The 26,883-nt window shown below is 26.7% G+C and overlaps 4 protein-coding genes across 7 annotated transcripts; 3 read left to right on the forward strand and 1 right to left on the reverse strand.

Annotated features, from left to right (window-relative positions):
• Positions 1-2,603: 2,603 nt before the first annotated feature.
• LOC128952708 (COP9 signalosome complex subunit 5-like) lies at positions 2,604-4,057 on the reverse strand. The gene is made up of 3 exons (XM_054298142.1): positions 3,745-4,057; positions 3,024-3,651; positions 2,604-2,960 (listed from the first exon to the last, which is right to left on the reverse strand). The coding sequence occupies exons 1-3, from the start codon at positions 3,876-3,878 to the stop codon at positions 2,730-2,732; spliced, it is 993 nt and encodes a 330-aa protein (XP_054154117.1). The 5' UTR covers positions 3,879-4,057; the 3' UTR covers positions 2,604-2,729.
• A 167-nt stretch (positions 4,058-4,224) lies between these two features.
• LOC128952697 (band 4.1-like protein 3) lies at positions 4,225-14,677 on the forward strand. 4 transcript variants are annotated; one of them, XM_054298129.1, is made up of 13 exons: positions 4,225-4,393; positions 9,721-9,934; positions 10,024-10,128; positions 10,207-10,249; positions 10,323-10,398; positions 10,478-11,035; positions 11,129-11,313; positions 11,492-11,566; positions 11,680-11,960; positions 12,243-13,352; positions 13,656-14,033; positions 14,113-14,298; positions 14,376-14,677. In XM_054298129.1, exons 2-13 carry the CDS (start codon positions 9,758-9,760, stop codon positions 14,556-14,558), a joined length of 3,357 nt encoding a protein of 1,118 aa, XP_054154104.1. In that variant the 5' UTR covers positions 4,225-4,393; positions 9,721-9,757; the 3' UTR covers positions 14,559-14,677. The 4 variants fall into 4 exon arrangements, with proteins under 4 accessions (XP_054154104.1, XP_054154106.1, XP_054154107.1 ...); XM_054298131.1 differs by having other exon boundaries at positions 12,243-13,292; XM_054298130.1 differs by lacking the exon at positions 4,225-4,393 and adding an exon at positions 5,199-5,295.
• Positions 14,678-18,954: 4,277 nt separating this feature from the next.
• Positions 18,955-19,429, forward strand: LOC128952801 (transcription factor 21-like). The gene is made up of 3 exons (XM_054298245.1): positions 18,955-19,098; positions 19,183-19,344; positions 19,418-19,429. Exons 1-3 carry the CDS (start codon positions 18,955-18,957, stop codon positions 19,427-19,429), a joined length of 318 nt encoding a protein of 105 aa, XP_054154220.1.
• A 5,455-nt stretch (positions 19,430-24,884) lies between these two features.
• Positions 24,885-26,780, forward strand: LOC128966236 (NAD-dependent protein deacetylase sirtuin-2-like). The gene is made up of 7 exons (XM_054313081.1): positions 24,885-25,143; positions 25,205-25,270; positions 25,357-25,449; positions 25,533-25,709; positions 25,786-25,892; positions 25,983-26,232; positions 26,311-26,780. The coding sequence occupies exons 1-7, from the start codon at positions 25,098-25,100 to the stop codon at positions 26,745-26,747; spliced, it is 1,176 nt and encodes a 391-aa protein (XP_054169056.1). The 5' UTR covers positions 24,885-25,097; the 3' UTR covers positions 26,748-26,780.
• Positions 26,781-26,883: the final 103 nt, after the last annotated feature.

The raw sequence follows: 26,883 nt of genomic DNA on the forward strand, positions 1-26,883 counted from the left end.
AACATTAGACATAGAGTAAAGACAATGTTTATTAGAATGGTTGCAAATTTGAATTAAGCTTTCAAATACAAACATTAGACATAGAGTAAAGACAATGTTTATTAGAATGGTTGCAAATTTGAATTAAGCTTTCAAATACAAACATTAGACATAGAGTAAAGACAATGTTTATTAGAATGGTTGCAAATTTGAATTAAGCTTTCAAATACAAACATTAGACATAGAGTAAAGATAATGTTTATTAGAATGGTTGCAAATTTGAATTAAGCTTTCAAATACAAACATTAGACATAGAGTAAAGACAATGTTTATTAGAATGGTTGCAAATTTGAATTAAGCTTTCAAATACAAACATTAGACATAGAGTAAAGACAATGTTTATTAGAATGGTTGCAAATTTGAATTAAGCTTTCAAATACAAACATTAGACATAGAGTAAAGATAATGTTTATTAGAATGGTTGCAAATTTGAATTAAGCTTTCAAATACAAACATTAGACATAGAGTAAAGATAATGTTTATTAGAATGGTTGCAAATTTGAATTAAGCTTTCAAATACAAACATTAGACATAGAGTAAAGATAATGTTTATTAGAATGTTTGCAAATTTGAATTAAGCTTTCAAATACAAACATGAGCATAGAGTAAAGATAATGTTTATTAGAATGGTTGCAAATTTGAATTAAGCTTTCAAATACAAACATTAGACATAGAGTAAAGACAATGTTTATTAGAATGGTTGCAAATTTGAATTAAGCTTTCAAATACAAACATTAGACATAGAGTAAAGACAATGTTTATTAGAATGGTTGCAAATTTGAATTAAGCTTTCAAATACAAACATTAGACATAGAGTAAAGACAATGTTTATTAGAATGGTTGCAAATTTGAATTAAGCTTTCAAATACAAACATTAGACATAGAGTAAAGACAATGTTTATTAGAATGGTTGCAAATTTGAATTAAGCTTTCAAATACAAACATTAGACATAGAGTAAAGACTATGTTTAATAGAATGGTTGCAAATTTGAATTAAGCTTTCAAATACAAACATTAGACATAGAGTAAAGACAATGTTTATTAGAATGGTTGCAAATTTGAATTAAGCTTTCAAATACAAACATTAGACATAGAGTAAAGACAATGTTTAATAGAATGGTTGCAAATTTGAATTAAGCTTTCAAATACAAACATTAGACATAGAGTAAAGACAATGTTTATTAGAATGGTTGCAAATTTGAATTAAGCTTTCAAATACAAACATTAGACATAGAGTAAAGACAATGTTTATTAGAATGGTTGCAAATTTGAATTAAGCTTTCAAATACAAACATTAGACATAGAGTAAAGACAATGTTTATTAGAATGGTTGCAAATTTGAATTAAGCTTTCAAATACAAACATGAGCATAGAGTAAAGATAATGTTTATTAGAATGGTTGCAAATTTGAATTAAGCTTTCAAATACAAACATTAGACATAGAGTAAAGACAATGTTTAATAGAATGGTTGCAAATTTGAATTAAGCTTTCAAATACAAACATTAGACATAGAGTAAAGACAATGTTTATTAGAATGGTTGCAAATTTGAATTAAGCTTTCAAATACAAACATTAGACATAGAGTAAAGACAATGTTTATTAGAATGGTTGCAAATTTGAATTAAGCTTTCAAATACAAACATTAGACATAGAGTAAAGACAATGTTTATTAGAATGGTTGCAAATTTGAATTAAGCTTTCAAATACAAACATGAGCATAGAGTAAAGATAATGTTTATTAGAATGGTTGCAAATTTGAATTAAGCTTTCAAATACAAACATTAGACATAGAGTAAAGACAATGTTTATTAGAATGGTTGCAAATTTGAATTAAGCTTTCAAATACAAACATTAGACATAGAGTAAAGATAATGTTTATTAGAATGGTTGCAAATTTGAATTAAGCTTTCAAATACAACCATTAGACATAGAGTAAAGATAATGTTTATTAGAATGGTTGCAAATTTGAATTAAGCTTTCAAATACAAACATTAGACATAGAGTAAAGATAATGTTTATTAGAATGGTTGCAAATTTGAATTAAGCTTTCAAATACAACCATTAGACATAGAGTAAAGATAATGTTTATTAGAATGGTTGCAAATTTGAATTAAGCTTTCAAATACAAACATTAGACATAGAATAAAGACAATGTTTATTAGAATGTTTGCAAATTTGAATTAAGCTTTCAAATACAAACATTAGACATAGAATAAAGACAATGTTTATTAGAATGGTTGCAAATTTGAATTAATACAAACGCAAAATTAAGTTATACAGGATCTGTCCTGAAAAACCCAAATGTGATAATTAAATATTTAAAATTTCCCATAGAAATAACATTGCTTTTAATAAAAATTGAAAATGCAATTCATTTTTAGATTTGAATTAATATATGGTTGTTGATGAAAAGTGTCAGAAATACAAACAGAACTATTATCTTAAATTGTTATCTTGATTTACTGTGCAAATAAAAAACAATTTATAAAACAAATTATTTAAAAATCATTACTGGTTAATCAATCGTCTCTTTTTATTAATAATTTTTTTAATGACAATTAATAAATTACAAATTATTTCAAGTACTGTATAATAACAGTATTAAATTTTGTTTGATGCAAATGAAACTGCAATACATTTTTTTATTAAATATGTGTTTAATTATTCAATATATTTATATAGTAATCAATTAAGGAACCACTTTATTGAAGAGTGTGTCCTTTACTATCTGTGACATCAATCCATGAATAGCTTCGATGGTTGTCTTACAGCTATCTTTGGCCGCCTTCGACAGCTTATCTTCTGTACGCTTTTCGTGCGGATCGAGTCCTAACATAAAACCTCCGCGACCTAACTGGGTCTCCGAGTGCTCCAATTTGTCGGATAAGTCAAATATCTGGCCAGTCGTGTAGTCAGTGTTCTGTATATAAATAATGAAAATGTTATCAAAAAAGTACGGTAAGTGTTAGACAACAATACATACAGTGAGAAGACTGGATGAGCTGAGTGTATGCACCCAATACTTGTCCCACAATGAGTCGAGTAAACGGTGATCCAGTGATGACTTAAAGTACGTTACGTCCAGCGAATAGTATTGCTTACAATGGACACCGAAATCTTCGATTTTATTCAGAGGAATAGTCTGGTATTCGGATGGGCCCTCATCAGGAGGTTTATACCCCTTGGGATACGTTCGAAAGGCACCCAAATTGACTTTACCGGCACTGATAGTACGGGTCGGATCTATCACTATAGCTACGAATGGCTCCTGAAATTGTTGGTTAAGCATCTGAGTGGACACATCGATACCCGACAGCCAACAACCGTAGCCGGGATGCGAGTGATACCAACCGATAACATTTTCAAGTCGGCCAACTTGTTTGGCCGATTCGGTATAGGCAGCCATATATTCGTAGGCCTGTGCCTGAGCATTGACACGGGTTTCGGTACCTTCGACGGGCAGTGCAAACGAATCCATTGCAATCATAGTGTTGGCATCAACTTTGCCCAATAGTAGACCCATTACTTCCAGTGTACCGCCACTACGGGCATGCATTACCATCTTCAACAGTGCCAGTGCACTGACGCGAATGTCTTTGAAATAATGTGGACTAGAAATTGGTGACAAAAAAAACAAATAAATCAATACATTTAATGATCAATTAGTTGATGATAATGACAACACAATGATTCAGAAGACATACTCCTTTTCCCAGGGTTTAGCCGTAAGTATGTCCTGTTGTTGTTTGCGATTGTATTTATAGATATCGTCGACACTCTGTACGGTCTCAACGCTGTTAGACATTTCCCAATTGGTTTGTGCCATCTTTGAGCCCATCTTTTCAATTGGTCCGACAATCGGATGGGATGTTGTTATTGATTGTCTCTCACAATAATTGTCTTCACTTAACTGAATACAATTGGCCACAAATATTGACTTCAGTTACTAAATTGATCCAAAAAAAAAAACACATTAAACAGTGAGCTATTAGTAAATGAATGAATGAATGAGTGGACAAACAGACAGACAAACAAACAAAAACAGACTGTTTTGTTTCACGAGTCTACCGGTGCTTACGATGCCATCCAGTGGTGATGATTGTCATCAGCGCCAGTAGTTGTGTGTGTTGTCAATAGCTGTACAGTATGTGTGGTATTATTACTGTATTATTATTATTATTGAGTGAATGCTGTGTCAGTCAGTCAGTCATTCAGAGAGTGAGCACTAGTAGTACACACACACACACACACACACTGTAGTGTATTGACGGCACAGTTTGTATTTATGTGTATATATGTGTGACTGACTGCCTGTTCAACAGTACAGTTGACATCTCCCGCAGCTAATAAAAGGTTTGTTTGTTTTGATTTTGTTGTTATTTTTAATTGTTGTTATCCACCAACTGATCCACTTTTTTGTTGTTGGTCTTGAGTTTGTTTTTGTCTATAATGTCCAACGATATCGCTTTTAATACACATATAGAGAGATAGTTCATAAGGACTGGTAGTGTATTAGTTATTGATACCTAACCTTAAACCAGCCATTACTCGGTGTCTGTCTCTCTCTACATGTTATTCCCATATATACATACATACAGTGTGTTTATAACACACACTATATGTCAAAACGCTATACACTTTGAAAGCATACGCCCTTTCATTAGATCACCGCATAAGACATTCAATTGCTTTTTTTATTAAACATTTTAGTTTTTTATAGTAATAATCGTCTCATTTAATAATAATAATATTTAATAATTATATGATATAATCTATCTATTGTGTGATGGGTTGGATGCTATCTATATATATAAAATGATCGCTAAGTGATATAACAGTGCTTTATTTTATTTTTAAAGAGGAAAGACATATCTATACATACAGTCCTATTATTATTACAGGTGATGATAGTAACGGTATTTTCAAAAAACACTTGACTGACTAACTAATTGTTCAGTCAATCGGATCTATTATATATATTTTTGTTTTGAGGATCAAGTAATCACCGGCTGTTTTCAAAGATTTTTTAATCTTAATATTTATTATTATTAGTTAAACTCGTGTTTGTTATGACACTGATAGTGATAATAGTAGACAAACACTATATACTTATCTCATATCTATTTGTGTTTTCTGTGTGTGTGTATTGTATTGTATTGATAGACCGCCAATCGATAACTGGATTTAAAGGTTGAATACATTATATGTGTCACCAAATAATGGCATAAAAATATTTACTGAAATCGTCTAACTATGTAATGTAATCTAATAATAGTTTTTTCCATGTATTTTAAATATCAATGATTTTTGTTGTCTAATAACTGTAAGAGTCATTGGCCTAAGTTTTAGTGAAATATTAGACGATTATATATATTATTATTATCATTATTAACAGTTATAATACTGTATTAACTAACTAATAATAAGGATTATTATTTGCTTAATAATATTATGTTTTTTGATTTTATTTGACTTGTTTTACATTACATTACAAATATTAATATTTATACAAAAAGTTTATTATTATAAATACTGTAATATTACTTGATATGTTAAACTACAGTAATTTTATACATATATAAATTATTAAACCCCATAGACATTGAATTTGTCAAAACAAGTTTATTTTAATTAATTAATCAATTAATTAATAGCAATAACAACAACAAAAAATAACTTTAATTTTGTTGTTGTTGTTATTTTTTTGCAAATTAATTAATCAACTATTTATATTTGATGACAAATTATATAGGGTTTAAATATTTTCAGTAAAATATTTTTATAATTTTTCATTATTATTATTAGTAGTATTTGAATACCTCATTAAATATAAACTAGATTTTGTGTTTGAAAATATTAATTTGTCGACAAATTGATTTTGAATTATATAATAATACTGTATATCATTATATTGAAAGATTTTTTTTATTGTAATGATGTTTTTTCCGAGTAATTGAATACTTTATTGAATTGTAAAAATAGTATCTGAAAAATGTTATTATTGTAATTATTATTATTATTTAGCGCAACAAATGATACAAAAAAAACATATTTGTGATATAATTTATATATTATATATTTAAATGAATATATTTATTGCCAAAAGCGTGTTAAAACAGTTTCTTTTAATGATATCTTTTTTATAAATGCATTATTTGTTTTGTTAAGTCTCTATGTATATGTAATGAATAATAATTTTTTTAATAATAATAATAAGTATATGTAAAATAGATAATTTCCTTTAATATAAAATATGTTAGTAATAATAATAAGTTAGCAATTTGTAGAGTACGTGTATATTAGTTTTTGAATAATGTTTTTTGTTTGTTTACATTGTAATAAGTTATTAAAAAATWTATATATATATATATATATATATATATATATATATATATATATATATATATAATATATTTAATAATAATAATGATAATGAGATATACCGTACATACTGTACAGTATTAAAAATATTATGATAATTAAAGTGGTAATCATTTGATTATCTCACATAACTGTCAATAATATTTAATATTAATAGTGATGATTCCCCCCCCCCCCCATTTTCTTATACAATATTCAAACATTGATAATCCAGGTTATTAAAGTGTATAATTTATTATTAATGAAAACAATTATGTATTTTTTTTAAATTTAAACATTAAATTACACATTCAATTGTTTTCATAGCTAATAGGCGATAGCAATCGAAACAATAATAATTTACTAAAATTTTTTTTTATTTAGTGAATAATTTATATACCGTATTATAATGTATACACACTGTATATAATAATATAGTGCTGTGTGTGTATGTTTTGTTACTAAACAACCAATGTTTTTATAAATTATAAACTATTAAAAACGTTGGCGTTTAATAATAAACTTAACTATTTGTTTTATCAATAAATTGTATTGTATTACCAAATATATATATAATCTACTGAGAAAGTGATTACAATATTACTAGTGTAATATCATACAGTTAGACGACAAATAGATATTAAATTATATATATTTATACAATAAGTTTACTTATATTTTTAGCAATGGTTATAAAGATAGCGATTTCATAATTTTTATTAAATATATGTATATTTTATATCATATATGTTATGAAACCACTGTAAGCTGATATACGAAATATACTTAATTTTAGATTAATGAATAACAAAACAAATGAATAGCTATTTATAGTATTATTTAATTTTTGTTTTATATACTAATTTATCTAATGATATATAAACTATATTTAGTATTTATATTATAATACTGTACTGTGAATATCATAAACTATATTATTATACTGTACTGTAGTTTGACGAGTGAGGGAGTGATGAAAATATATATATATATATTAGTCTAAAAAGGTCTGAGCAAACACTCGGGCAAAGAAATGTCATGTTTTTTGTATGTAATTCATTGATATTTATTTGATAAAAGTTATTATTATTATTATTACATATGAATTCATTATAGCGTATATCCCAGTTATCCTGTATTTGTAGGGCCAACCCATCCACCAAAAAAAGGGTGTTTCGTAAACATTATTGTTTAGAGTCCATTGCGTGCAATCAAATAATTATTATCAAACACCACTTTTCGCATACAAGCACTTAATGTCCTAACCTTTTATATTTCAAAAAAAATATTATTAAAAAATAAATGATTTACTTTTTTATCTCACTCGCTCTTGTCTAACAATCAAACATAAAATAATAATAATAATAATAATACAGTTAAAAAAAATTATAATTTGCAAATTTGTTTCAAATCAAACTATATTTTCCCAAACAGTAGTTATTGTATATATTTTATTTTAATTTGCTAATTGTATTTAAAATGGTTTGTTGTATTGTAATGTGTAGTAATTATATATATATATAAGTTATATGATTTTTTAATTTGATATACAGTTATATTTGCTGTTAAATATATGCTAATAATCCTTAACTCTATTTTTTTTTAATTTGTAAATTAGCCCAACCCTAGTTAGAATTGGCATTTTTATTTCGACATTAACAATTTTTTATTATTATTATTGTTGTTGGTTGTATATTAAATATGTATATAATTTTTAAAACTCATAAAAATATCTATTAGGCGTTAGTTAAATAATAAATCAAAATATATATTATATATTTTATTGGTTAGTATATAAAAATAAAACAATTCATGACATTTTACGAGTAATTGAAAATCAACTAAATTTATAATAACTTTATTATTATTATTATACAATGCTTAGACAATTGCCGGCAAAGTTTTTTTTGTTGATGAAAAAACAACTTAATTACAGAAAAAATTATAATATTATAGATAACTATAAAATTGACATTTGAATGCCTTTAATTGAAGTTCATTAATGATTTAAATGATTTTTGTTTATTTATTTATTTTTTATTATATAAAGTCCGGAGTCATTGCTTCCTTATTATTGTCAGACAAACTGTTTGATTATAAAATTAGAAATAAATATATTTTAAAGCTTTTTTACATCATTTTTGAATTGACTATAACTTTTAGTTGAAAACTTGAAAAACAATGATTAAATTATATTATATTATATATACAGTATATATATATATATATATTTAAAAGATATGTTTATTAAACAAACATTTCTGGGTTTTAGATCTAACAGTTGGTCTTCTCTTTAGTTATAATAATAATATCTAACCATAACTTTTAACTTCACGACCCGTTTGATGACTTTAGGCAAATCGTGAGATAACTTTTTACGGCTTATTTCAACCACTAATAAACCGATTATTTTTTTTAACTTAACTTAATTTTGTGTTTGCAATGTTTAATAACAAATAAAAATAATTTTGTTTTCATAGCATAGATTTACACCTCTTTTTTTCTCTCTCTGTATATATTTTAATAGTATTATCTCTATATTATATATACAACAATATTTCACTGGGAATTAAGTTTAATATTAACTTATGGTTTGTGTGTGTGTGTGTTATCTTTATTAAAAATTTATATTTATTTACCTTATTGTTAGATAATAATGTTTAGATTATATCTTATTTTAGATTTAATTAATTGAAAGAAAAAAAATATGAAAAATATTTTATGTATAGAAAAGAGAAAAAAGATGATTATATCTATAATTATTTATTAATAATACGTTTGAAAATCAATTATATAGATTATATTCAAAATAATAATATGTAATGGTTGTCTAAAATAACAATAAATTTATTTTAATATTAATAATATTTTTTTTGGTGGAGCTTTTAAATAACATAGTTTTTTTTTTGAAGGTTAATGCAGTGCATTGCTGTATGCAATGAGATAGATATACATTTGGTTTTTAATAATAATTTTATTATTATTATTAATTTCATATCAAATATGTTCAATGTTAACATATTTTTTTTAAATAATAAATATTTTTGACAGAAATTATTGAAATGTTGAATTGTTTATTTTTTGTTATTGATTATTAATGAAATATATATACCAGTATATAATAACTATGATAATATATACAGTAGTATTTTATATAACCTAATATGTTAATTTTGGTGAAAAATATTTGTATAATAAATAAATAATAATTTTTTTTCGCAATTATTTATTATTGTGAATAAATTTGTTTTTTTCAAAATTTAAAATTTTGTAATAAAATTTATTTATTTAATTAATTTTTTTTTGTATATATATTTTAGTTGTGATTAACCGGATTTGTGGTTACCATCAGATGGTATGGCAGAAGGAGATTCAATTGAGCAAAAGTCTGAGGCATCGACAGTTGATGTGATGCAAGAAAATGGACCGAAAAGCAAGAAACGAAAGCCCCGGTCGGCCACTAATTTGAGCTCAAAAGAGACTTCTTGTAAAGTGATTCTACTCGACGGCAGTGAATACGAGAGTCACGTCAATGTATGGGATAATTGATTGATTTAATTGTGTTATCAGTTTGTAGTGATTTTTAAATTAAATTATTATTTACTTTTGTGTGACTAAAATAGCGGCGAACCAAAGGTGGCGAACTGTTTGACAAAATATGTGATGAACTGAATCTTCTGGAGAAGGATTACTTTGGCCTTTCATATCGTGATCACGAAGAATCACGGGTTTGTTATTATTTTTGAGATATATTTTTTTTTTTAAACTTGTTTTAAAAAAATTTTTGTTTACAAATTGTTATCTAGAATTGGCTTAACTTAGATAAACGTATAGAAAAACAAATTAAAAGTGAGTCTTAAAAATATATATATTTTTCATGAAAATTATTATAATTTATATATATATATATATATTGTTATAGATCTGCCATGGATCTTCAATTTTGAAGTCAAATTTTATCCACCCGACCCGACACAGCTCCAGGAGGACATAACAAGGTATATAATCAGTACTTTTTTTTATATTTACCCGTAATTAAAAATTTATAATTTAATATATAATCTCTAATTTTTTTAGATATTTATTATGTCTGCAAATACGAAACGACATACTAATTGGTCGTCTTCCCTGTTCATTTGTAACCCATGCTATGTTGGGCTCGTATTTGGCACAATCGGAACTGGGCGACTACGAGCCCGACGAACACGGCAACAATTATCTATCGGAATTCCGATTTGCACCCAACCAGACACACGAGTTGGAAGAAAAAGTCTGCGAACTACATAAACAACATCGGGGACAGACATCAGCCGAATCGGAGATGCAATATCTGGAGAATGCCAAAAAGTTGGCCATGTATGGCGTGGATCTGCATCCGGCTAAAGATTCGGCCGGTGTCGACATTATGATGGGTGTATGTGCTTCCGGTCTACTTGTCTATCGGGATCGGCTCCGAATCAATCGGTTTGCGTGGCCGAAGATACTTAAGATATCATACAAGCGAAACAATTTCTACATTAAAATTCGGCCTGGTGAATTTGAACAATACGAATCGACTATCGGCTTCAAACTGGCCAATCATAAAGCGGCCAAACGACTCTGGAAGACCTGTGTCGAACACCACACCTTTTTTAGGTATGTTTTTATCGGGAAAATGTTATTATTATTTTTGAAAAATTAAAAAATCTAATTGTCATTTGAATTTTTGTTGTTTGTGGTACGGATCAGACTCATGTCACCGGAGCCGCCGCCAAAACAAAGCCTATTTTTGCCACGTTTTGGATCGAAATTCCGTTACTCTGGCAAAACTCATTACCAAACCCGGATGTCCAGTGCACTCATCGATCGACCAGCTCTTCATTTTCAGCGAACGCTAAGCAATAGACGATTAACATCAAGAAGTGTTGACGGAGGTATCGTATGAGTTGTTGTCGTAGTTCTAGTTTGCCATTGATTTTGTTGTTGTTTTTTGGCTCATTAATTGATTATTGAATGCATGAAATAGCATGGCTTTAATATAAATATTTATTTTGTTGTTTATTTTTTGTTATGTTTTTGAATGCAATATCGATAATCAAAACACAAAAAAAGTATTGGGTTTTGAGAGATATAGACCTCCTGTAGCTGATCATAGACCGGATGAAACAAAAATCCGTAGCGTTTCAGGTATTGAATGCAATTAATTTTTTTTCAAAACCAAAAAATGCTTTATAAGTTTGTTGTTTTTTAATAAAAACTTTATTTATCTAAATTATTTATTAATATTTTAATTTCAATAGGTCCGCCGCGACCATATGATTCAGATCGTTCGAGTCGCGATGAAAAGGTTCGCTCGGGAACCGGTATCTCATCGACAACAGCTACGACACCCGAAAGTATTGGCGGTAAGACTCCGTCACTTGTTTCAGATGGCGAAGAATCTGAACGACGTCATCATCGACGACCAATCGGCGGCGTTGCTGTATTGCCACCGATGGAAATGAAACGCATTGAAGAACAGCGAAAGAGTCCAATCGATAGGCCATTAAGCAAAAGTCCTGAGATTCTATACGAAGAAGAGGTTAATAATTTTATTTCGTTTTTTTTAATTTATTAATCAATAATTTTTTGTTAAAATTAATAATACATTAATTGCATGTATTTTTATTTAATTGATTTTGATTTTTTATGTTATAATATCGTTATATGTTCTGATCGTTTGGATTGCATGTTATTGACAACTACTATATGGCGATTGATATTTAAAAACCCAAAAAACAAAATACATGTTTGCGATATATTTATATATATATTGTGTGTGTGTTTGTATTTACCGTAATAACTAATATTTGCCGACTAATAGCGGTCAACAAAACCGCCGGTAATATCGCCTAAAACAACTGTCACTTCCCATAAAAGTAGAGTTACTCCCACTAAACGAGAAGAATTTTTTAACGAAGCAAACAAAGCTGAAAGTCCATTGACAAGTACTCCGAAGAGTAGATCATCGCAAGGGTTTGACCTAAAACCGGTCGGTTCTGCATTTGTTAAGGAATATACTTACGTTACCGATGAAGACGGTGACAATCGGCGTCCATACAGTCCACGAGATCATGGTTTTTCATATTCTACTGATCGAAAGTCGGCAGACATGTCTCCCATTGCCAGAGGAGAGGACCTGCCGTCGCCTACTAGCAAACGTATGACAGGACTAGCATTTACTTATAGACCGCCCGATAAAGATGTGGTAGATCAGCGTTCGCCGACCAGCGAGACGACTAAGTCTCCGCCACAAACCAAAGTTAGACAAGAAGTGCCTTCACGAGACGCGACAGCTGTTGAGCGCACAAAAATGCAAATGCGTGACAAAGGTCTGCCAATTGGCCAGACAATGGTTACGACTGCTCCCAAACAATCAAAACTTCCCACAAAACTATCGCCTACTTTAGTAGTCCTGGAAGATGACGATAAACAGCGAAAATCAAAAGATAGATCAGGCATTCCAACAAAAACCAAATCACCCAAAACAACACCGACGTCACCGAAAACTATGACGGAAACCGGCAGAACTTCCCGTCAATCAAAAGACTCGAAACTAGAGTCAAGTTCCAGTGAGGGGTCAGTTACTTCCGGCAGTTCTATGGATGAGTACGACAAGGAAACAATTAAACACGACCCGACCATTACGGCTACACCAGTGAAAACTGCTATCAAATCGGCTATTAAATCACCGGACAGAATGATAGTGTCATCACCAGAAAAAGGTCGTTTGGTTAGCACACAAATGTCTGGTCCAAAGATAACCCACGCCAGCCGTAAAAGAGTTGTGACCAATGCTGACGGAACTGTCGAAGAAATGGAAGAAGTGCTCGAACCGGACGCTTTGGGCGCGTTGTCGGCCGCATCCAAACCGGTAATTATTGGTGTCGTGCCCTCCGCTGCCACTAAATCTCGTACTTCAACTTCAGAATCGGTACCAAATATAAAAAAACATAAAAAACAATTGCTTTTTATTAAAAAAGATAAAATATAAAAATATATAATGATTTGAGACGTTCATCACTTGTATTGCACTAACTATTACTATACACTAAACTAATAATTTCGGCTTTTTCACTAACTATGCATAAACTATGAAATTATTTACTAAAATTTGTATTTAAAAAATATATATATAAACTTTTGCTTTGCTTTTGTGTGTTAGATATTTAATTACAATTTTTTTAAAATCATTTATTAATTGCGAATTTTGTTTTTGATAAATAATTATTATTAGATTTCTGAAAAGTCTAAACGAACTTCACAGCGATTACCGCATCAAACGGGTCATCCCATACACGAGTCTTCAAAAGTTGCCTCATCTTCGATATCATCGGTAACCAAAAAGCATGAAGAAGGACACGAAAGGGGACTGCATTCGACAAAAAAGACAAGTACTACCATTGAAGAAGAAAAGTCGTTGTCGAAGCACATCTCGCAAAGCACTAGACTTGTCGGCAGTGGCGGCGGCGGACCAGCCGATGATGTTCATCAACCCATTATTAAGACTGAAAAGATCAAATATAGCCCAAGTGCTCAACAAAGTCCACTCCCAACCAAATCTGTTCCTGTTATTGCTACCGAAACTAGAAAAGTGGCCTACACTGAGACACGGGTTAGTTTAGTTTAAAATGGTTTTATGTTTTAATATGTCATATGCTTTAATATGTTTTTTTTTATTTTAATTTTAATAGCCATCAAAGCATACTCAAGATTCACAGCCACCAATGACAACGGCTACACCACCGCCGCCGCCACAGTTTGCTAACGACACAAGTCCTGGTACTTCACCGACCAATGGATCGGCTGCGTCACCGGTAGGCAATGTGGTCAGTTCGCAGACAATTTCATCGAAAACAAGAACCGTTGAGACGGTTACGGTTTGTTTAGAAACTTTGTTTTTAATATTATTAATATCTGTATATCGATATATCTAATATTGTTTTGCTTTTTTTAGTATAAAATGGAAAAGGATGGCGTAGTCGAGACCCGAGTCGAGCAAAAAATAACGATTCAAAGTGATGGCGATCCCATCGATCACGACCGGGCACTGGCAGATGCCATACAAGAGGCAACTATGATGAATCCGGATATGACTGTCGAAAAAATTGAAATTCAACAACAATCGTCAATCCAGTGATCCATATAATAAGCCCATAACCATCGATGACTACTATTATACTGTAATATCATAATAATGATGACTACCATTTTGAGAGCAGCTTTTTATTTGAGAGAAAAAAAATTATATATATATATAAAAATTATACATATATTTATTCATCAAATTCATTGCGCGAATCATATTTAATGATGAAAAAAGTATTTTTATTTGCATTTTTTTTATAATTTACAATTCAAACAACAACAAAATTATTATACCATTTATTTAGTAGTTCAAAATAATAATATATTATTAATTAATTGTGCCACAAAAACGAAATTATTATATATATATTTTTGTTTGTTTATTTTTTGTTCAATTATTTATAGCAGCAATAATGTATTGTAGAACTAAAAATTATTATTATTATATACACAACACACACACAAAAAACTAAATTCATAAATTTTTATCATTTATTTTTTTTAATTGTATTTTGATTTCACTAATTTTTACAAAGTGATGATAGCATATATAATATATATATATAAATGATATGTTTATATTTTGAGAGTAAAAATCTAAAACACATATTGAAAGGCTCAACGATTCAATTGATTGATTTTATTGTTAATAAGTTTATTATAAATTAATAATAATGATAATGAATATTGTAATGTGAGATACAGTACACAACAACAAACCTATTAATATTTTAATGTAATCTCTTATGTTGTTTGCATTTTTAAATTATATATTATTATTAATTAATTATTATTATTATAATCGCCTTTTTAAGAGCAAACGAAATGTAATTTAAATGAAAAAAGAGTTATAATATATATTTAACAGTTAATTTAATATTATAATTAAATAATTTAAAATTATATAATAATAAAATTAATAAATTTTAAATTTGATATTATTTTAATGTTTTTTTATTAATTTATTATTCATTGCATTTTAATAAAGGTAAGTAATATTTGGTAAATAATAGTATAAATGTATTTCAAATATTTTTTAATAAATTTGAATTTTATCTATAATTGTTAATAGAAATACCAAATAAAATTTGATGTCAAAAAATATTTATAATTAAAAAAGTTTTTATAATAAAATATTATTTTAAAAATTAAAACTATTTAATAAAATTACTTTAATTATTTGTTATTTGTAAATGTTTATTTTAAAAATATAAGTCATACAGTTTAATACAATTTAATATAATAATAAAATTTGTATACATTATTTTACAGCTAGTATAAAGTATTTAAAAAAAAACTTATTTATATTATTATTAAATTATTTTTTCTCAAATAAAACATGAAATAAAATTTAAATTTCAAAATAACAAATATAATAATAAATATAATTACTATTAATAGAAATAAATGATTTTATGATTTACTATTTTATACTAAACAGTACATAAATTTTTTGCATACCTTAGTCATTAATTATATTAGTTAATTTTTAACATAATTATTGCATTTATTATTGCAACAAATATTTATGATAATAGTTAATGATTAATGAACATTCATACAATATTTTATAATATATTGCTTTTTACTTAAATGTTAAGAAAAACATTGTTTTATGAATGATTTTATACATCTTTCTTTTAAAAAAATTATTACTATTAATTTTTTATGTTTAAATAATTTTTCTATACTTAACATTTGCTAATTTTTTTCTCTTAATGAATAAGTACAGAATACAGAATATAGTGTATTTAATAATAATAATAATAATAATTCTATATTTATTTATTTTTGCTAATATGATGCAAATTATTATTATTATTCAAAGTGTGATCACTTTATTGGCTATAATTATTATGAAAACTATTTATAGAAATTTTAGAAAATAATTCTCAATAAAAAATAGTTTATGTAATGTTATGATTGTCTTTATATGATTCAGCTGTTTGTCGACAAATATATAGAGAGTATATCGTATATACAGTATATTCTGTATATTTTATTCATTCATTGCATTGAAATACTGTAAATATTAGTGAACTCCCTATTATATATATAGGCTGTTAAGTCAAGTGTTGATATTATAGGTCTATAACTGTATTTACGGAATTTTTTTTTTTTTTTGGTTAAAGTATGTATTAATAATTGTTTTTTTAATTGTCTCTAATTTTTTTATACCGGTATTCAAAACAATATAGAGTTATTGTTATTATAGTAATAAAAAATAATATATATTTTTAATAAAATGTTTTTCGGACAATATATTAGTCGCCTAATTACACACTAATACTGTATTAATATACAGTAGGATTTGTCAACTCAAATGCCATAATTATATGAGTGTTAAATGGTTTAAACGTCTTTAGACTAGGAGATGCCTACTACTACTAGTAGGCATCCTAACATGACGTCCCAATTGCTGGACGTGTAATTTGATCTCTGACTTTAGTAGTAATTATTGGGCCAGTGGTCTGTGTGTGGGTCAGTTGAAAATTTTTAAAAAAAATAATAATTGCTATAAGTTACCCATAAAACTTGTATACTGTAATACAGTAGTAATTAGTACAGTAATACATAAAAAAATACAGTAAACTTACATTATATACTAATGTATTTATGCAAAAATAACTTATTTATGTCTACAACATATATTTGTGTCAGTTTAATAATTAAGACACAAAATTAATTTTAATGATAATACTGTAATTTGAATAATGCTATTTGAGTTTTTTAAAAAAAATATATATTAACAATTAAGACTAATACAGTATATAGTGTATCGGATAAGGTTTCAAACTATTTTGTCAATTATCGGTTGGATTAAAAATACATTTTTTAAAAGAAAAATATAGTCATTTTGCTTATTAAACGAAACAATTTTGAAATTATATAAATAATTATATAGTTTTGTTGTTGTTGTTGTCGCTGACCATTAAATTAGGACATTATTATTATCAGGACTTAAGCTTATATAGAAAGTTATTATTTAATAATTATAATAATACTTTATATCAAAATTAATTGCTAAAAATATTCTGTATCTACTGTTCAAATATATTTTTAAATAAAAGGTTTTGTAAAATATAACTAAAATCATTTAGAAATATCTGTAATTGCATTACACGGCACACACATACACACACGTGTCAGGATGTGGTCAGCACTGGTATCTGTATGTGTGTGTGTCTGTGTCGATAATTTCGGTGTCGACCAATTCATAAACAAAATTGATGACATAAAATATATATATGATATCTTTTTAAACATTATTTTTAGTTTCTTTCAGTAAATTTATTGATACTTTTTTTTAAATTATTATAGTTTTCGTCGACATCATGTTTATATAAAACAAACTACAAATTGGATGTTACTATGAATTTGGAGATACAGCTCAAAGACAGTACCGACACACACACACACACACACACACACACACACACACACACACACACACACACACACACACACACACACACACACCATTAGCACCGGGACCATGTGCCGACACGTGCCTACACTGGGGCCTGGGATCTATGGATAGTGTTCAACTAAACTGTTGCTTATTTAAATCAAAATTTATGTTTATATAAAAAAAGTTGGAAATTTATTTTACACTTGAAATTCACTAATAAAACAAAAGTGAGAAAAATGGTTTGTTTTTTTTTGTAGGGAAGTGCTGTATATCTTAAAGAGTTTGGGACTCAAAAAATATCAGCCAATCTTTCTTTGAAGAGAAGAAGATGTTGGCTAAAGGAGGAGTTGTCTCTATAATAGGTAGGCATCACTCCTCCATAGAGACACCACTACTACTCATCTTAATCTTAGTTTTTTTGGGACATCATTTAGTCGAAAAAATATTTTATTATAGTATTTAGTGTAGTATTAATGTGTTTTGCAAATTCATTAATTTTTTGAAAAAAAAAATAATTATCGATAAAAATAATTAAGTTTATTAAATCATATTAGATAATAAAGTTATTTAACTTTTTTTTTGAAAAACATAAATATTTTAATCTCTGCTCAAAGTCAAAGGTCAAACAATTTTTGTGAGTTATATTTATTTAAGTAATAACCATTTAATCTTGTTTTTGCTTAAAATATACAGTAGCTTTTCATAACTTTAGTTAATATTTTTATTGAATGCTAAAAAAGTGTTCCCAAAGTTCTCTCTTTCTCTCTCTCTCTCTCTCTCTCTCTCTCTCTCTCTCTCTCTTTCTCTATCTTAAGATTTTTATGCAATATGTCGCTCAATAAAAAAATAAGTGAAAGTTTTGTTGTCCGTAATTTGAGACCCGATTAGTATAGTGGGACTCAAATGATGACAAAGTGGGCATCACTTTAATAATTCACACACAACTTAAAAAAAACATTGAATTTAGTTAGTGTTTGTTTGTCTCATATAAAATCATTTTCAAATCATTGCAGAAAACTAATCATTTAGCAAATCAATGGGTCGTAAGAGAAAGTTTTCAGAAACCGATTTCATGGACATGTTGTCCGACTCGGAGACGTCCGATTCAAACGGCAAGCAACCGGTGGCCAGGAATGCGGCCAATGCTCGGGAAAGGGCGCGGATGAGAGTGTTGAGCAAAGTTTGTTTTATTAATTTTTAAAAATTAAATTTTTAGAAATATTATATTTTGTTGTTGTTTATAATGCAAATAAAAATATTTTAGGCGTTTACTCGTTTGAAAACATCGTTGCCTTGGGTGCCGGCGGACACCAAACTGTCCAAATTGGATACATTGAGATTAGCGACCAGTTATATCAGTCATTTGCGGCAAATACTGGCCGATGAACAGGCCATGGCTAACACAGGCATACATCCGCTAAATTTGGTAATTATTGCAATTGTTTGTCAATTATTTTTATATTGTTTTAAGTATTTTAATTATTATATAATAAATTAAGTATAATTTTTGAGAATAGTTATACAATTAAATATAATGCAAACTCATATAATATAATTATAATTATGGCATATAATTGTATATTAAGTTTTTGATATAAATTTAAATTTGAGTATTATAATTATAAATGTTTTTTTCTCAATATTTAACATATATTTTACCGTAAAATTTAATTAATTGAAGTGCTAATAACCATTTGACCACTTTGAAATAAATAAATTTATACTTACGATATATAATACTTATATAACTAAAATTTTAACTTAAAAGCACTTATTTATAGTAATTTATTTATACAGTAAATATTAATTATAGAATTAATAATGTTTTTAAAAAATAGATATATTACGTTAGATTAATGAACAAAAAATCAATAATTAAATTTTTTGAGAAATAATTTTGTTTACTGTAATATTATTTAACATAATATTTAAAAATTAATATAGTGAACTATTGTTAATAATTATCAAGCATAAATAAATCTAAACACTATTGATAAAAATTAATTAATTAATTTTTTAAATATATACAATATCTATCGGTGAATTTGTGAATAATATTACGGTATTAGATTTATTTAAGTAAAAATTAATTAATTATTAATATTTATATAATTTAATTTTAATTCTGGACCGCCTGTTGCCATATAATACTTTTGACACTTTAGGCTAAATATAGGAGTCTTTAGAGATCAGTGAAGACACTCAAGATATTTCAAGAGAGAGAGAGAGAGAGAGAGAGAGAGAGAGAGAGAGAGAGAGAGAGAGAGAGAGAGAGAGAGAGAGAGAGAGAGAGAGAGAGAGAGAGAGAATAGTATTAAGTTTAGACTCAAATTTTTCAACAGATGTTATATATTCAGACCAAACAAAAAAAAGTTTGTTTCAAAACATATATACAAATATATATATATATATAGTTATAAACAGTATATATATATATAGGGCTTGAAAATGACATTCAGTTTGTTTTTTAAGTGAATCGCTCGACTGACTAATGATTATATAAATAAGTTATTTTGTTATGTCATTTGATTTAATTCATTCATTCATTGATTTAAATGCATTTTCATTTGTTGCAGAGCTGGCCCTTTACTTGTCATAACAAGTCGTCAAATGGTAATCAAAGTCAACTGTTCACTTCTTCCGACGCCTTTCCCCATCATTTACATCCCTGTCCTCAACACAATCTAACGGATCAGACGCTATGTTTTTCGTTGAAGAATATAACAGCAGACAATCAATTTTATCAGTCATCATATGAATCGCAAATTAATGATTTTAGCAATTATTGTTAATATTATTTGTTTTGTTTTTTTTCTAAATAAAAATTAAATCATAGTATCAACTTATATTAATTGCTAAACAATTAAACAACAAATAAAAACTATTGTATAATTTTTTTAACAATATTTAATTTATAAATTATTTAACATTTATTCATAGTTGATTTAATACTATTAGATTACTTATTATATAAAATAATGATTTATTAAATTAATTTTTAAGTAATTTACACATTTTGTAATTAAATTATTCATTAATAAATAAAAGTAATTAACAGTTATTTTACGTAAATAAAATTTTATTTAAATTTATTTAAAAAAAATGTCATTAGAAATTGGTAAGTAATATTTTATTATAAAATTAAAAAAAAATTAAAAATAAAATACAGCTTTAATAATGATTATACCGGTACATTATAATGTTATTTTTGTATGTATTCATAATTTCATAAAATAATAGTAATAATAGTATATTAATAATTAAATTGAATTAAAAACATAAATTGAGAAATCAATTAAAAATAATTTATTTATTTATATTTATTGGCAATATATTTGGGTTTTGGTCCGTAAAATCTGAGCCGTTTCTTCATTTTCATCACTTCTTTCATACCGTCATTATTATTATTATTATTATTATTATTATTATTAGCCATTGATTTGTTGGCAATTTGTTGGACCAAATTTACGGTAATAGAACCGTCACTTTCAATGGTTACCCGTCTATTATAAACACGACTATCGTTATCATTGCCACCACTCCTGCGACCCGAATCTGATGATGACTTATCGATTTTGGATACGATTTGTTTGTCACCGAACAACTGATTCCGTTTAACGAAATGATTTTCATGAGATTTAGCAGCCGGTGATGATTTTGATGCTAAACACCATCGCTGACTATCAATATTAATGGTCATATGTTTACCATCACATAAACCATTATCATTGTCAGCGGTGGTAATGATGCCAACAACAGTAGGTGTAGTATCATTTGGCACGTATTGTCTATCCATCAACTGATGCCACATATCAAGCTTTGCACGCGCTTTGGCCCACATTTTTTGGATTTAAAGGACAATCAATAGCTGGATGTCTTAATTAGAGAAATTATTGGATAAAAAAATAGTGACAAAAATTTGTTGGAAAATATTGTTTTGTTTTAAAAAAAAATCAAAATAAGTTATTATTTGATATTAATTTCAATAGTTTATAGTATTTTTAAAAAGTTTTGTTACACTAATACTATAATTTATAAACAAAATTATATCAATCATTCAAATGCAATAAAAATAACGTTAATGTATGAAATGTAAGCAATAATGTGATTCAATAAAAATAACTAATAAACGATTAATATATAGTCTAAATAATTATTATAATACCGGTATATTATATAATAATAATGATATATTAATAATAAATAATAATATTAATGATGATAAATAATATCTAGAAATATAACAAATTAAATGTATTGTTTGATTTTAAAATTAAAATCAAATTAATATATATATTTATATGGAAAATTTTAAATGATTATTGAGCAATTGGATAGTTTGCTAGGGACAGGTAGGTGGGTGCTGTAGTGGAGGTTAATCTAGTATATTAAGATTAAAATTAATAATTTATTTCTAAATTAAACGATATATTTATTTTTTAAGTTTTACCTGTAATACAGTATAACAAACAATGGCTATATTGTTATGAAATACATTGTTGTATTACATTTTGTATACTTAACAACAAAAAAAACAAAATATCAAATCATAATAAATCAATAAACTGGAGGCTAATATCTAAACGAGGGTTGGAAAAATACAATGTTTTGAATTTGTAAAATACAATATTATACAATGTATTGCATGTATTATACAATTTTTAAAACAAATATATATTAAGTTAAACAAAATTAATCATAAATATTTAGTAAAAATATAGGCTGTTCTATAGTGCAGCTCCCACTTGTTGAGCACGCGATTATTATTTCCATATATTTATATGTATTTTAATTTAGTTTAGGTTAGGTTAGGTTACGTGCTATTCATAAATTTAACATTAAAACTGTATTAAATAATAATCGCGTGCCAACAAGTGGGAGCTGCACTATAGAATCCCCAAAATATAATTGCTACAAAATTCATTATTTATAATATAATGAATGTATTATTATGAATATAATCGTTGTTTTTAAATAATAATAATGAAATAATTTAAAATAAAAACTCAATAAAAATAATATCAAATTTATATTTATTATAAAATATGTTTTGATGTTTAATTGTTTCAATTGTGTTTAAATGATTTTAACATTAGGTGGCGATAAATTTTGTTTGTAATCCAAATTGGCCATGTATTCTACATTGTATTATACATTGTATTATACATTGTATTATACATTGTATTATACATTGTATTATACATTGTATTCTACAAACATTTTGTCTCTGCCAACACTGATCTAAACACATTTATTCATTTTTATTCATTAATAATAACATTTTGTTACTTATATACCGGTATAACATATTATATACAACATTTGTATAACATTATTTGTATTGTATATATTGGAGTTATTTTAGTTTTTATGTTAGCAAAAAAAATACAAATATATCGATTAAAAAACAAATTAAAAAATGCATTTAAAAAAGAGTATAATAAACTTTTATTTTTATTGTAAATTCTAGTAATAATTAAAATAATATTATAATTATTGGTATAGAAAGTAAATTTTTATCAATAATTTTATCTCATTTAAATAATATCCATTTCATGTGTGCACCAAAATAACATAGACATGAATATATATATATATTATGTCATTTAAATATAAAACTAAATAAAATGATTATTATTTATAAAATTATGATATATTTTTTAGTGTTATCATTGAAATTAACACCAAAACGTGACTTCAACCCATATTATATAAGTCTAGTTTTATTTTATTTTTAAAACTTAAATTTGCACAAAAATAAATTTGTATACAGATTACAATTAATTAATCCTTAAATATTGAATAATAATATTGAATAAATATATTGGAAATACTGTCTAATATTATAGTATAAAATTTATAATATTACATAAGTATAGTAAAAAAAATATTGTTAAAATTATTATATATAAAAAGTAAAATAGAAATAAAGTTATTTAAATTATATAATATTCTTATTAATTATTAAAAGCTTATATTAATGAAATAAAAATTATAATTAAAAATATTAAAACAATAATTTAAAATATAATAATAAAATTATTATATTTTATTTTCTGGTTATTTACAGGAATATATTTTAAGTATCATTAAACAAATTGCAAAACATTATATGCTATAATATTATATATTTTTATAATGTTTTTATTTAACATATTATATTTTTTAAAAAAATAAAACTTACGAATTTGTAATAAAAATAAATTTAAATTTAATTTATATGAATATTTTTTAATGAATACACTATATAAAAAAACTTATTATGTATGAAACACTGTAGAGATTCTGGGTGCTATCAATAATATGGTCTATACATCCATATGCTACCAGTGCTGCTGATCCACTAAACTAATATATTTGTTATACTACAGTTAGGTTAGGGACATGTGTGCTGTTGGGACTTTTATTGCATTTTCCCCATATATATAAACACCTAGCTTAAAAAATACTATAAATTATTGTAAATGTACTGTAGTATGCATTTTGAACACACATTTAAAAAACTATATAAACTTTATATTATAAAGTATAGCAAATTATCCTATATATCGATAGCAATCTATTTGTTGAAACACTTATTTTATTTTAAAAAAAGTTGAAGCAATTAAACAAAATTTATTTATTGAATATTTAACTAATAATGTGTGAAAAATATACATAAATTATATTAACTAATGATTCAACTTGTTATGGTTTACTGTATTAAGTAAAAAATAAAAATATTTTGAAACTTAAGTTTAGTATTTTTTTTTATATATTAATCAATAATAATAATAATATTTATCTGTTAAATGTCAGTATTATTTTTTTGTTAGTTAATTATATTTTAAATTACATACAATTTAATCATAATTTAAACCACAATTCAATTTAATTAATTAGTTGTTTTCCACACATTTATATATATTTTTTTATTTAAAAATCTCTGGTCTAGTATTTTGTATGACTTTATTCAAAACACATTATACAGTACTTTATGTTATCAATGACTTAACATTACGTCACACAGTATTGTCAATGCATTACAAACCCAACCATTGATTCATTGATAGACTGACTGATCATAACATTGAAACTGACTGCTAGTGTCAGTCCATCACAACTGATCCATACAATTGATTGATTGGTTTTATTTCATTGACTTCAACTGATTGGTTGTCTTCAAAAGTATTTGTCATTATGTCCAATGATAACAACACTTCCTCTTCCTCCACATCTTATATTGGTAAGGCTTTTGATGATTATTGTGTCAATCATTTACTGATACAATGATATGATATTAACAGACAAGAAGGACACCGACACTGATGATGATAAAGAAGACAAACCTAAAGAAACTAAAGAAACTGATGGTTATTATCATTGGATTTATCTATTTGTGTGAACAATCAGATCCTTCTATAATATAAATGTCATTTATTTTTTCAATTGGCCACAGAATTGTCTAAGAAGGACATTATTACCGGTGATGTTGTTTCAGATGAGAGCAGCGATGATGATGAAGAAGAAGAAGAGGACAGCGTATTGTTAAGTAATAATAATAATAATAAGACATTTATTATTGATATCTTGTTTAATGACTTTTGGGATCTATTTCTTATTATTTCTTTTTAGTGCAAAAAATGACTCAATTGTTTGCCAATAAGTTAAGGTTTCAGTCCGAAGATAAAGACAACAAACCTAAAGTTGAAAAAATATTGTCTGAGCCGACCATCGATGCCATTGTTGACTACATAAAGAGTGGCAAATGCAAGAATATAGTGGTTATGGTGGGCGCCGGCATCTCAACAGGTATATACATATACCATACCCATCAATATTTTTAAAAAGATAATAATAACAATTATTTTATTGTTACTGCAAAAAGCTGCGGGAATTCCAGATTTTCGGAGTCCCGGCAGTGGTTTGTATCATAATTTAGCCAAATATAAACTTCCGTCACCTAATTGCATGTTTGATATCGACTTTTTTCGGGTAATTATACTATCATATCATAAATAATTGGTAGACTTTCGACACTTGATTATTAACATTATTATAAATAATTGAAACATTTTTTATTAGAAAAACCCGAATCCGTTCTTTGATTTGGCCAAACAATTATTTCCCGGAAAGTTCTGTCCGACGATAAGCCATATGTTTCTGAAACTATTGAACGACAAGGGATTACTACTGAGATTGTATACACAAAACATCGATACACTTGAAAGGATTGCCGGCATTCCCGGCGATAAGTTGGTCGAAGCTCACGGAACCTTTCATACGTCACATTGTATTGATTGTCACAAAGAATATTCGTTTCAATGGATGAAAGGTTTGTTTGTTTTTTTTTTAAAAAATAGGAAACCATTGTCTATAAATAATTGTGATTTTTAATTTCCCGAAAATTTAGATAAAATCTTCAGCGATTCATTGGTTCCCAAGTGTGACAAATGTGGTGCAACTGTCAAACCAGATATTGTCTTTTTTGGCGAACAATTGCCCGAAAGATTTTTTCGTTTAGCTGATCGTGACTTCAAAATATGCGATCTACTGATTATAATCGGAACATCGCTTACTGTTCAACCGTTTGCCGGACTTGTCGACACTGTTCGGCCACAAATACCCAGACTGTTGATTAATAAAACAAAATGCGGCCAAAGTTCACAAATCTCGAGTCTGTTGGACATTGGTTCGGGTCTTGAATTTGATTCCAAAGACAACTATCGCGATGTACTACTACTTGAAGAGAGCGACAAAGGCTGCAAACAAATGGCTGAATCGCTCGATTGGACTCAAGATTTGAATCAATTTGCATCCAATAAGGATAAGACAAGAGAGTGGTTATAGATATTACGGTAAATTATTTTATCAAATGAATCAAATGTTTTTTAACAAATGAATTAATGGATTTAATAAAACAATTAATTAAATTGTTTTATTATTAATATTGAAACTTTGTTTTGTTATAGCATTTAATTATAAA

This window comes from Oppia nitens, unplaced genomic scaffold (genome assembly GCF_028296485.1).
Source record: "Oppia nitens isolate AA-2021 unplaced genomic scaffold, nextdenovo-longstitch-racon4-pilon3 scaffold1_pilon_pilon_pilon, whole genome shotgun sequence".
Lineage (NCBI taxonomy): Eukaryota > Metazoa > Arthropoda > Arachnida > Sarcoptiformes > Oppiidae > Oppia > Oppia nitens.